General features: G+C 38.2%; 1 protein-coding gene across 1 annotated transcript in view; it reads left to right on the top strand.

Moving 5' to 3' along the window:
* The first annotated feature begins 541 nt into the window (after window positions 1-541).
* Window positions 542-13,434, top strand: part of macrod2 (mono-ADP ribosylhydrolase 2) — a 406,707-nt gene continuing 393,814 nt past the window's right edge. Inside the window, exons 1-3 of the mRNA XM_085183333.1 lie at window positions 542-775; window positions 6,542-6,643; window positions 8,275-8,388. Coding sequence (XP_085039459.1) covers window positions 739-775; window positions 6,542-6,643; window positions 8,275-8,388 — 253 coding nt within the window. The 5' untranslated portion in view covers window positions 542-738. The remainder of the gene's footprint in view (window positions 776-6,541; window positions 6,644-8,274; window positions 8,389-13,434) is intronic.

Consider the following 13,434-nt stretch of genomic DNA (forward strand, 5'->3'; position numbering starts at 1 on the left):
AATACTAGCAAAGGGAAGTTTAGTTAACATGATTAGAAAGGTCAAAAAGTCAAAAGGGCTGTTACTCATAAGCAACAACCCTTAACATTACTCTCAAAGTAATAACTACAGTGTTCCCTGGTTTTTATCAAGCTGTTTACATATAAAAGACAGGAGGTTATATCAGCCTACAGCCCATATTCATTGATTATTATGTTTTAATTATACTGGCTACTCCGTTTGTTTCCGGAGTGTGTTCAGAAATTAATTTCGAACTACCGTAATTATTATTATTATTATTATTAATAAAAACAAATTAATATTTCAGGTACAAAGTTGCAGGACTGTTTGCTTGCAGTAACTGAAAGTAAACTGCACTCTTTGCAGTGTGGCTGTAACTAGACTACCGCCTCACACGCCAGGAGGGTGAACCGCCGGAAACAACCTACCCTGCCTTCTCCGTGCGTGAACCTTACGTGATTGACGGATCAGCCGGACCAATCGCACGCCTACTTCCCCTTTCCCGCGCTCCAATCACTTGCCCAGGACGCGTACACAGAAAATTTTACGGCGCAGTCACGGTAGGTTGAGCCGACTGAGGTCCATAGAAATTTGACAGCTTCACAGGTGAGACAACCGTCCAGAGGCTGTTTCACTTTAGCTTCCAGGTTTTTTTTTTCTCTCGGAACTCTATTCACTGTGAGCCTGGGGTTGCCACAGTCAAAAAACAACCATTCGAAGTCTAATCATTCCGGCAGCATGAGCAAAAAGAAAAAGGACTGGAAGACTGAAAAAGGTAAGGCTTGTTTTGGAAAGGGGGGGAGGTGGAATGAGGCTATCATCATCTCCATGGCAGACAGCATGAATCTTTACCACGCCAGAAGACTGACAGACACTCTTTCCGTCTTGTCCGTGTGCTGCAGTAGTAGCCTACTTGTTTCCTAGACTGCTTGATAATCCCACAGGGCGGACTGTACAGATGTTGTAATGATGTTCCGCCTCCTGTTTGTGCCGCCGTAATGTATGTTTGACATTCGCAACAACGCTGCCGACACAGTGCTTGCTTATTAGCTTACATTTAAGGTGCTCACAGATCTTTCTCGAGTCTTCACGTACCTGTCAGAGTACCCCACCACCCCCAACTAACAGTTCCCGTCTCCCACCTGTATGATGCAGCAGCAGCAGCAGTTCGCTGAGTTGCAAACAGCATTCTCTGCAACTGAATCACCTTGTAGGTATACTCTCTTAGGAATTAGCGTGCATTAATATAAACCGTGCACTTATTCTTAAAGCCGACCACAGTTTGAAGCATACAACGATAGCAGGTTATTGTGAAACTTTTCTCTTTGACATACAGGACAGACCTGTTGTCTGACAAAGAGGCAGGGGCAGTAAGGGAGACTTCAGCACTTTGTGAAGTTTACTTGTGAGTTGTAGCTTTGTAACTCACAGCAGAGCTTTTTCGGGGTAAACGTCTTTCTTTTGGCTTAGCAGCTGTGGTTAGTGTGGCAGTCACTGGTTGCATTGCGTTTCTGCCACCTTAAAAACGAGCAAACAGCAACTAGACTGCAGCCACAATTGTGCATGTCGATTGCACATGTATTTTCCCTGCTATGACATGCTTATAGAGAGAAGCAGCGCTACATAATGTCACATTAGGGGCAAATTTCCTTATCTGATCTAGCTCATTCAGTAAATGAAACCATGTTTTTTCTTTTTTGTTTTGCATTATATTGGTTGTCGGCTTTCAATTTGAATTATGCATTTGTTTTATGGTGCTGGTCTGTGTCTAAAGGATGTTTCTATAAATGCTTCCAGTTTGAGCAGGAAGCACCACAGAATGAATATCAATGTAAGTACTATTGTTAATCTACGTCAAATCCTTTTAATAGGAAATCATGGTAAGTCAAAACATGAAAGAAAGAAAACATTTTAAACGTCAGGATATTAACATTCTTATTTCTTAAAATGCTCCTTGACTTGGGCGAGTCTCTAGGCTTTGGGAAATCGTGCTATGTAATAACACTGAAGATGAAATAATTTCCCTCATTTTGACACTTTTAGTTTCTCTGGAAAGATCAGCCTTATTTCTGGAGCGGTTGAAAAGCTGATTTGCCACATTTACCAGAATTCTGACTGTAGTAAAACTAGGGAGATTTCTGAAGAAAAAGAATGAACAACATATAGAAACATAACCGAGAAAATTCATGAATAAAAAGTCAGCATATGCTGTTCAGGCTGCAGGTACTTGGATAATGTCAGTTTTTGTACTTTTGCCTCTGTACGCCACGACACTGGAATTTAAATCAAACAGTCAATATGCATTTAAAATTCAGACTTTCAACTTTAATTCAAGGGGCTTTGCATAATTTTTTTTGCATTAACTATTGAGGAAATGCTGTTTCCAATGGCTCAAAAGTAATTGGACAACTGGCTGACAAAATGTTTCATGGTTAGATGAGGTCAGTTTGCTTATTATTCCAGATAAAAGATCTGGAGATTATTCCAAATGCTGAACTTGAATATGGTAACTTTTCACTGGAGCTCTAAATGTGATGTCCAAAGTGATGTCAGCGGGAGTGAGGGAGGCCATCATTAGGCTGAAAACCCAAAAAATAAACCTATCAGAGAGACAGTAAAAACTTTTAGAGTGGCCAGATCAATCAAAAAGAATGAAAACACTAGCTCAGCCAGCTCAGCCACACCAAAAGGTCTGCGAGACCACAGAAGACTAAGTAGATGAATTCTTCTCTTAGTTAAGAAAAACGCTTCACAGCATCTAGCAAAAACACTTTCAAGGAGGTTGGTGTATCATTACCACTGGTTACACTCAGGAAGGGTTTGGCAGCAAATATCTAAAAGAGCCTGCACAGCTCTGATTGATTGGAAGAGAAAAGGCTGGAGAATGAAAGGATCTGCTCCAAATGCATAACCCATAAAAATATTCTACAACTGCCAAGCCAGTCACCTGGTCTCAACCCAGTAGAGCAAGCTTTTCAGTTAGTGAAGCGCCAGGAAGGAAACACATTATCTAGTTATGGCGATTGTCTTGAAGTATTTAAACCAGTCCTTATATTTCAAATTATGTCAGTTTGTCCCATCAGTTTTGAACCTCTGAAAATGAGCCCATACGCATAAAAATGAAATATGTTAAAGGTTGATGCATTTTTTTTGTTAAACACCTTCAATAAAGTTGAAAGTTTTCAATCAAACCCTTTAAAACCACTGGAGGCAAAATTAGAAAAATTGCCCAAAACACATTGATCTAATTGTAATATATGTTATATGTGTGACGCACAGGTGACTTGCCCTTTCAGCCAGGAGTTTAGAAAACTATTCGGGCCCTTTGATTGATATGATACTATGTGAAATAATCACATGACCTCTAACCCAATCTTTGGGATTCTGCAAAGGACAGCAACAAAGTGCTTCACTGTAGTCCAGAGAGCCTTTCTGTGTTCAACTCCAGAACTGCCTTTTTATTCATCCATGTAGAATAATAGCTATTTTAGGAGTAACAGCAGTGGGCAAGAGGGAGAGAGAATACATCAGGGATACAACAGATATCCCCTATTGCTGCAAGGCCTTCAATGTAAGCCTGACCTCCTGTGATATTCTGTGTAACGATGATCCAAGGAAGCTTACATTTCTGACCAGAACATAGTCATCTCTTTTTCCCTGAATATGTAGGCTTTTATTTGTGCGACAGTCTCATAACGCATAGTGCCATTTAAAAAGAAACAATACACTGTTGATATGACATGCATTTTATTTGATCTGTTACAGAGGTGATTTCAAAGTCCACAGTGTAAACTAGGCTACTTATCTGGCAATGATTTCACAATAGCACATAATTAGGATGATTTGCTTTTGCACAACAGCCCAATGCTGTCAACCAGTAGCAAGCAAAGGCTCTTTTGCAGTCAGAGCAGAAGCAGCAGAAGTTATTTGATATTAGACAATTATAATGTAGGTTGTTTTAAAAACAAACACATACACAGCACAAAGCACTGAGATTTCTTGTACTTTGATTCGATAGTGCCTAGTATGAGTTTAAATGTAGTGAGATTTTAAGAAGTAAGTTCTTTGAAATAGTTTCTTGACAGACAAAGGGCAGGACAGTGTAGATGTAGTATTTATTGATGGGTTCTGTATTTCACTCACTGGCTGCAAAGGATTTTCATTCAGGTATTAAAAACAATCCTTCTGCTTAAAATGATGTTAGTTGGTCCAGTTAATTATGAGTCTCTAAAAATGGGGGGATTGTGTACTTTGATTACAAAGTATTCTGAACTTTGATTACATTTTGCTTGCCTGATTTAAAACGTATAGATAATTTAATTTAAACTTTATAGATAACTGGAAAACTTCTGGTCTTATTAGAAGAGATGACTTCATCTCACTTTGGACGGAGCAGGTTGCAATTCTAGAAATCTAAATTGTATAAATTTCCTTTGAGACCAACAAAAAACAAACCAAAAATCAGCAAAAAATAATGTAAATATAAAAATTCACAAAAAAGTCATTAATATAACTCTCTCGACCACATCAAGGAGTAAATTAATTAAATAATAATAATAATTATTATTATTATTATTATCATTATTATTAAATTAATTAAATGTAGACTGTTGAACGTTAAGTTTTTCTCTTCTAAATCTCTGTTAGTAAATGATTTATTAATTAATTGATCAACATTATTGATTTATTTCCCCAACAGAAGCCCGGATGCAGCAGGATAAATATGTTAGTTTAAATTAATCAGCACCCTTAAGTCATACTAACTGTCAGAAGCACAGGCTGAGGAGGAGGAGCAATCTTTCACGCTAGCTTAGTTTAATCAAGCACCTGATAAGCCAAAGTGCAAAGATCTAGAAAAGTTTTAATTCATTTGAAAGTGAAAAACACAAAAAAAACTGTTTTCCTTTTTGTTTCTTGCTCTTTTTCAGAGTTTCTATTGATTTCATTAATGTATTTTCTTTACAAAGAAAATGATAACCATTACAGGAAAAAAATATTCCGAGTTGACCCACAGAGCTAACATGAAGAAAAGCAACTTTAATAAATGCTGATATATATTTAGGCTCTTTCTCTCATATTGATCTTTAAAGTTTAACTTCATGTGTTTACTAGCTCCAAACCATCAACAGTCTTGCAGGAATAGAGTCGATTAGACTCAGTTCCTACAAGACTGTTGATGGGTCTAATGTACCCCATTCCAACAACACTGTTCAAAGAAGTTTTACCATTGTTTTTTTAATACGATCAGTTTATCTTTATTAACAGGCAACATATCACAGGCTTTTAAGGTGGTTGTAATGAAACCACATGAGTTACTACTTGGCTCAGGCAGGATTTATACCTTTCATTTTATTTTGAAAAATTCTTGAATGAGTAGTTGTAAAACAGGTTGGTGATCCCCTGCAGAGGAATGGTTTGTTTGAACTTGCAGCCAGTGTTGGTATTAAAGAAAATGAGTTACAGTTGTTTGAGTCGTATCTATCTGACAGATTCCATATTGTTTATGTAAATCATTTTGCTATGTAGATGATCTCCAGCTTTATTTATCAATATAGCCAGATGAGATTTATTACTATGAGACTGATCTGTTGTACTTGATTATCAGGTCACTCTAAAAACACTGAAAAGTTGCTCCAGAACACTGCATTAGAGTACTAACAGGGGGGATAAAGAGACACTGTATTTCTCCCTCTTGTACTGAACATTTTTTCTATTTTTAGTTACTTTCACTTTCACTTTCTTTTCTCCGTCTACTCCTTGCTTCCTCCCCTCACCCCTAACGGGTCACAGCAGAAGGCTTGCCCTCTTTAGCCTGCTTCTTTTCTTGTTAAAAGGGAGTTTTTCCTTACCACTATCACTATGAAGTGCTTGTTCACAGAGGACTGTCTGATTTTTAGGGTTTTCTCTAGAAGATCATCAGGTTCTGGGGCAATATATTAAGTTCAGTTCAATTGAAAGTTCACTGTGGTTGAGTACAGAGGCAAAATTACAAAAATTGTTAAACTTTTCAAATATTTACACACCTTGACTGTATTTTCAATGACCTGTAAGTCGTATAAGAGTTTGTGCAGAGAAAAAGCAACACAGAGCTTTGAAGAGGGAGGACTAAAAGCTTGGACTCATGCACGAAGCCTGCACTAAAATAATGCTTGTCTGACAGGCGTGTGGTGTCCACAACTGCCAGTTTAAAGCCATAAGTGATGGCTAAACACCCTCCATCACAATGCTACTGATGAAGGGTCTGTCTCATGACAAGTCCAACTAACTTGTGGAGGAGAAGTTCCACATTCGCATCAAGGCCTGAAACTATTACTGATATGGGTGGGGGCCTTCAGTAAAGCAAGATCACTTTTCTATGACTTTGGTTAAGAGAAGAAAAAAAAAACTATATTAAGTTAAAGTGAAGGAAGGATGATTTTTAACATAAATCAATATTGCACCTATTTGTGCAAGGACTACATTTTTGGCCTGTTTTTATCAGTTATTTTTTTAGTAAAACTGTTTTTATTTTCTCTCACGTGTATGCAACTTGTCTTCACAGAGAGACTGCTCCATCTAAGTTTGGATGACAGGCGCAAGGAGTATCGTCGTCAAGATTTCATTTCTCTGGACAAGATACTAACCTGGAGAGAGAAAAACAGATGTAAGTGAGGGAGTGTGCCATTTGGGATGCTGAAGTGTTTCTAAGTGTGTGGTCGTACACATTGTGGTAATTTTTACAGGTCAATCAGAAACCAGGAGTGCTGTTTGTCAGAAAAGCTGGGTCAGCACAAGTACAATTAATTTAAGCTAAAAATTTAAGCTGAACAGATGTATTTTCATAATTTCACTTATCTAAAATATATGTATTATCTATCTTTTTTATTTGTTGCCCATTTCAAAACCTAAATGAGAAACTGGTGTTGGATTATATAGCTGTAACAAAATTAACCCTAGACAATGGCTGTGCTACATGAACTTAATCAATTGAAAGAGACATTTGTAAACAACAGTATGTTACTTAGTCTTTTATCTCAAACTGTGGACTACTGCTCTTTATTGATAGCTGAAACTTTGGTGCTCTGTCACTTGCTGAACAGAGCAGAGGCAGAAAGACAACGTTGTGCAAGAACTTGTTGCAAAATAGTGATGTCACAGACCCCTTTCCTTTAAAAAAATTGTTGCTAAAAGGGTGTGAATGGTTTCTTAATCTGGCCAAAAAGGTAAAGTGAAATGGTTACAGCTGTGAGTAAGAAGGATGCCAAAATGGAAATGCATTGTAGCACACCTTTATTGCTTCCATAGCAATTGAGAGAGTAAAGATCAGCCAGCGACTGCTAATCAAATGCAATTTAGTGAGTGATCATCACATGTTTAGATAGCTCTATAAAAACAGAAGTTTTGGCTTAATTCCCTGTTCTTAGCTGACAGAAGTGGCAACCGGTGTGGTCTTCTGCTGCTGCTTAAAAACTTTATCTAGTTTCTGAGTGGCTAATTAGATAGTTACATTAACAAACAGTTAAACAGGTATACCTAAAAAATTGTCCAGTGAAGTGTATTTTCCTATATTCAGTTACTTGGACAGGAATTGTATTGATTTAAAGTTGGAATTAGTGTATTTAATTAACATTATATGTTATATAAAATAACATATATATTACAATTCACAAAGCATATCAAAATATGATGTAAAATAGAGATGCAAGTGAAGGATTATGAGAAACATAATACATAATACAATACACGTACAGCGTGATTACCCTGTAATAGTGTCAGAAATAATAAGTAGAACTCATTTAGATTCAGAAAGCTGAATTATATTTTCTTAATGTATGAAGCTACCTTTAAATGGCACATTTAAAAAAAATAAGCCATTTGTTATGTAAAAAAAGTCATTTTAAAGTTGAAGATAAGAGTTAATGGAAGGCTTAATATGTTAATATTATAAATCGACCTGTCATTCAGTGTGTGACTGTGTATGCTGTATGTGAAGCAAGAAGCAAAATTAATTGTTAATAAAAACCAACACAGGCTTTTAAATTGATTATAACAATTTGATGATTTGATTTTTGTTGATTTTTACTATTAATAGACACTGTGGAATGGTTATAAGTGAACTTGTCTTGCTTGTCCACTGTACTTAACTGGTTCACAACAAAAATCAATACTACACACTGCATCACACAAGTATTTTTAGACAGCTTCTACAAATAGAATAAAAATGTGAGTATTGATGTATAGGACATTGGAATCATTGACAAAGTGATCCTTACAGTCTTTGTTTTCTTATTTCAGGTGATGACCAAGAAGATGGGAAGGAGGTGACAGGCGAAGGAGGGCTGAGTGATAAAGTATCTCTTTACAAAGGAGATATTACTGTCTTGGAGGTGGATGCCATAGTCAATGCTGGTAGGCACTCTGTTCTCTGACCTTTTAGAACAGGTGGATGGTGTTTGATACCTGAAGGCTGTTAAGTTGTCCTTGGCTGCCCTCTGCTGCTAAGACTTGGGAAATACTGGTTGTTATGGCATTACACAGTGGTCAGCATGACTGAGACAAATGTTAAAGTACACATCTGCTCTCACTGATCTGACTGTCCGAAAGTTAAAATACAGTGCTGTTTAGACTATAATTGCAGCTTATGGCCTTTCTCGTGAAAGTGACAGACAAGGGTTCACGACCAACTGCTTTTGGTGAGGTTTATCTGGTTTGTCAGTGATGCGACACAGATCTGTCAGGGATTATTCAGTGCTGCTGTTGGGGGAAACAACATAAACATCTTTGAAAGTGAGTGAAAAACCAGGATAAAGAAAGGTTAGCAGAAGTGTGTGTTTTTTTCATTATTGCATCACGGTTATATAATATTCTGCATTCTGTTCACAACCTACACACAGAGTTATAAGTGTGGAGGAATTGCTTTACCTGTTGCTACAGCTGATCCCAAGGAGAATGTTTCAGCTTAAAGTTGTGGTACCTCAATAACTGTGCAGGAGCAGAATATTAACATAGTATATATTGGATTTCTGCTGTTTCACAACTTTTTCTTTTCTCACAAAGTGTTTGCAAATACGTTCATATTCTCATTAGAGTCTACAAGGCAGTGTTCACCTTGTGTGAAATTAGTGCCCTATAATTTATGCAAGATTAATAGATGTGAAAAACAGACTGCTCCATCGGATGAGGCTAATGAACTTAATGTATTATGTAAAAAGCCATGCTGATGAGGTTGGCATGGTGTCAGCATTATGTAAAAAGACTACAACTGACATGAACCTTAATCTCATGGCTGTTGTGTCTGTTCATCAACATGTTGACCTACAATGTATCACATGCATTATTATAGAGGTTATATAGATTCTTCCGCTAGTTTTATTGTTGCATGTTATTTACTTTGGTGTTGTGACAGAATCAACTAATTTTGATACAATATATGAAAAAATATTAATATTCAACACTATGTTTGATACTATGGTGAGGAAAATGACCACAACATTGAGCTGTGTTTAAAGTTTGTTACTTTGAACTTTTACTAAAAGATAAAAACAATGGTTATTCTTTTACATTAATGAAAGCTTATTGAGGTACTTATCTGTACAACTAGTATCTCTGTTCAGTATACATACTTTGATATAGATAATCAATTGTTGCACTCAAAAATGATTCCTTGCCCTCATGAACATGCCACAATAACGTTGCATAAAATGCAGCCAAAATATTAAAAAAATAAAGGTGTGTTTGTTTAAATTATTAATCATTAAGGAAAACGTGCCTACTATAAAGTAATAATAATAATAATGGATTGGATTTATATAGCGCTTTTCAAGGCACCCAAAGCGCTTTACAATACCACTATTCATTCACTCTCACATTCACACACTGGTGGAGGCAAGCTATAGTTGTAGCCACAGCCGCCCTGGGGCAGACTGCCATATCGCGCCATCAGCCCCTCTGGCCAACACCAGTAGGTGGTAGGGTAAAGTGTCTTGCCCAACGACACAACGACCAGGACAGAGAGCCCAGGGATTAAACCGGAGACCTTCCGGTTACAAATGCGCTTCCCAACCCCCTGAGCCACGGTCGCCCAGTATGAAAGTATGTTTCATTTGAACAGATGCCATTAAATTTAAAATGTAAAACAAAAAACATGTAAAATTGACTGTAAACAAATTATTTAAAATCTGCATTTTTGCATACATATTTTTTGAGTATAATACTATAAACATACTGTATATCACATACTCCTATGAAAGTCAGGAAACTTCTTTTTGCAATTTTACATAATTTTACTGTTTAAATTTGTTACATGTAAGTCTGTGGCCTCAAAATGAAGTATTTAGGTTATGGATAAAATGAGCAGTGCTTTGTGGCTGGATGCTTAGGGCACACGAGAAGAGAAAATAAGGTTCAGGATGCAACGTTGCAGGTTTTTGTTTTACACTGTTTAATGCTATTGCAGCAGAGGAAGGTTGTTTACTTCATCAGCTAATGCAGCCAGACATCCAGGCTGTGATTGAGCAACATGCTGGCTAGGAGGCAATTGATTCTGGTTAGCAGGCTGTCAGAGGTGCTCGAAAGGTCAAATGAATTGCTGAAGCCTTTAATAATCTTAAGGTCTCAGCATTTGGCCCTCTGTACCTCCATTCATACTGTCAAGCCACTCGTCTTTGTACAGGTGGTAGCACTGATAAGAACACAGTGATGGACTTTACTGTCCAGCTTTGTTTACAGTGTGGGGCAGTTTTGCACAGTAGTTTGTTATGAATGGAAATTTTAATGTAAATGGAAAGTTCCAGTCCCAATGTTTTTGTCACTGGTAACAAAACATTTTACAGGATGACATTGTGCTATATAAATATTGCTGGAAAACGATTTAGTTGATTAGGCTGCACATGTTCTTGGTCCTGTGGATCTTGCCCATATTTTTTGTGGCTAACACAGTTCTGAGCAGGCATTGTGGATGTTGAGCAACATGCACTGATAAGATCTTTTGGATAGCTTGTTCAACTTCTTGCCTTTCATCTATTCAATGGTTCCAATCTCTGGCCTGCAGTACTTCCATTTTCTCATGCTGTTTTTCACTTAGGCTTGGCACCAGCAGACTGCTGTGTGTGAATTGTGGGAGTTTTTGAAAGTATTACTCACAAGCTTAATAAACAGTCCGAATGACTTTTTCTCACCACGGTCCAACGTGATTTATAAATTGAGATATTACGAGTGCAAATTGTAGGTATATGTGGAGGTTGGTGTGAAGGAATACATCTTTGTGACCCCATATTTATTTAGGCTACTAATTATGTCCTTTGGTCCATTTATTTGGCAGTTTAATATCCTGTTGTGCTGGGCTGTGATGTGATATGGAAGATACAGCTCATTATTTATTATGGCATACCTTAACTATTACTTTAAAACTGCATTAGCAATGTGTTCTCTAGGTTTGGCTCATTGGAATCACCAGTGGCAAAATTCTTGTGGTTCATTGCAGCGATCAGCTTGTTAAAGCTGACACATTTGTTTTAATTATGTTCCATTTTCATCATTTCTTAGGGAAAAGACTTTACAACAAGATTTTGTCTCGACAGCAGCAGTATGCGGCTTATAAAATAAGAAATGTCCAGCTTGCCGTTACCTGTTATGGCTTCTGCCTATAGCTTTAAGAGGGTGTCAAGTTGCTTTATGTGCTCCATTAAAATTTAATTATTGGGCTCATTGAGTTTTTAATTCTTCTCTAATTCTGTTTAGCTGGAGGTTGCACAGGAGGCGCTTAAACTGTCACCCGTGTGCGAACCTGTGGGAGGTGGTGTCAGTTAAGTGCAGGGTTAGAGGGCAGAGCGGCTATAACATGACACGGTGAGTCAGGCTGCAGCATCTTGTCCCAGCAGATGTTGAGACTTAGCCCGGAGTATAGAATGACCCTGCTGTAAAAGTGATGTTAGACCACACTCATGCTTCTTGCAGTCCTCTCGGAAAACGTAATGAAAATGATAGGAATGGGTACAGATGCAGACATACCAGTTAAAAATAAAAATCACACAGTTTTCTAAAATAAAGTGAAACAGATGAAAGTGTTTAGGGTCAGGCACCCTCTATTTAACTGAGGAAGACCTTTGCTCTGTTTCTCCCTATATATTGAAATGATCACAAGTATCAAATGTTTTAATATAATTTGATCATTCCCATAGATCTCAATCAAGGCTGAAGGTTTAGTCACTGTTCCTAATGAGTCAGTTAGGCAGTCTCTGTGACGGGAAGCACCTTGTGCTTTTGAACATCGGTTGTTTTTTTATTGCCTTTTAAATAAAAATTTAGATCAATTGGGCATGCTCAGTAGTGCCACAAAGCATGATTGGATATAATTACGTCACTGTACCATGCAGTCCTCCTGTCTGGATGATATCATCTATGTTGCTTCACTTTCTGTTAGAGTTTTTCATGTTCTTATCCCAGGATGCTTTGTTAGTCCTCTAGTTTTATGCTACTCTGATTCAAAGCACTTTGTGCCTGAGTCTGGAAACCAACCGCATCACATAACTGGGCCTCCTCCGTGTATTTCATTGGGATTGTTTTGTTCATAATGTTTCTCTTTCTTCTTGTATGTGTATATATATATATATATATATATATATATATATATATATATATAGGAGATTAATAGATGTGAGATAGAAGTCAGTGGCTTCTATATATAGGAGATAGAAGCCACTGACAAAAAGACAAGAAAGCTCCTTACCATGCATGGAGGGTTTCACCCCAAGTCCAGCACCCTGAGGCTGTACGCTAAGCGGAAGGAAGGGGGCCAGGGACTGGTGAGTGTCAGCACCACAGTCCAGGATGAGACAACGAACATCCAAGAATACATCACAAAGATGGTCCCAACTGACAGCGTGCTCAGTGAATACCTCAGGCAGCAGAAACCCAAGAAAGAGGAGGGAGACGAGGAACCATCATGGAAGGACAGGCCCCTGCACGGTATGTACCACCGGCAGATAGAGGAGGTGGCTGATATCCAGAAATCCTACCAGTGGCTGGACAAAGCTGGACTGAAAGATAGCACAGAGGCACTAATCATGGCAACACAAGAACAAGCTCTGAGTACAAGATCCATAGAGGCTGGGGTCTATCACACCAGGCAAGACCCCAGGTGCAGGCTGTGTAAAGATGCCCCAGAGACAATCCAGCACATAACAGCAGGGTGCAAGATGCTAGCAGGCAAGGCATACATGGAACGCCATAACCAAGTGGCCGGCATAGTGTATAGGAACATCTGTGCCGAGTATAACCTGGAAGTCCCGAGGTCAAAATGGGAAATGCCCCCAAGGGTGGTGGAGAATGACCAAGCTAAGATCCTGTGGGACTTCCAGATACAGACGGACAAAATGGTGGTGGCTAACCAACCGGACATAGTGGTGGTAGACAAACAGAAGAAGACGGCCGTAGTGATCGATGTAGCGGTTCCGA

Source organism: Neolamprologus multifasciatus, chromosome 13 (assembly GCF_963576455.1).
Source record: "Neolamprologus multifasciatus chromosome 13, fNeoMul1.2, whole genome shotgun sequence".
Classification (NCBI taxonomy): domain Eukaryota; kingdom Metazoa; phylum Chordata; class Actinopteri; order Cichliformes; family Cichlidae; genus Neolamprologus; species Neolamprologus multifasciatus.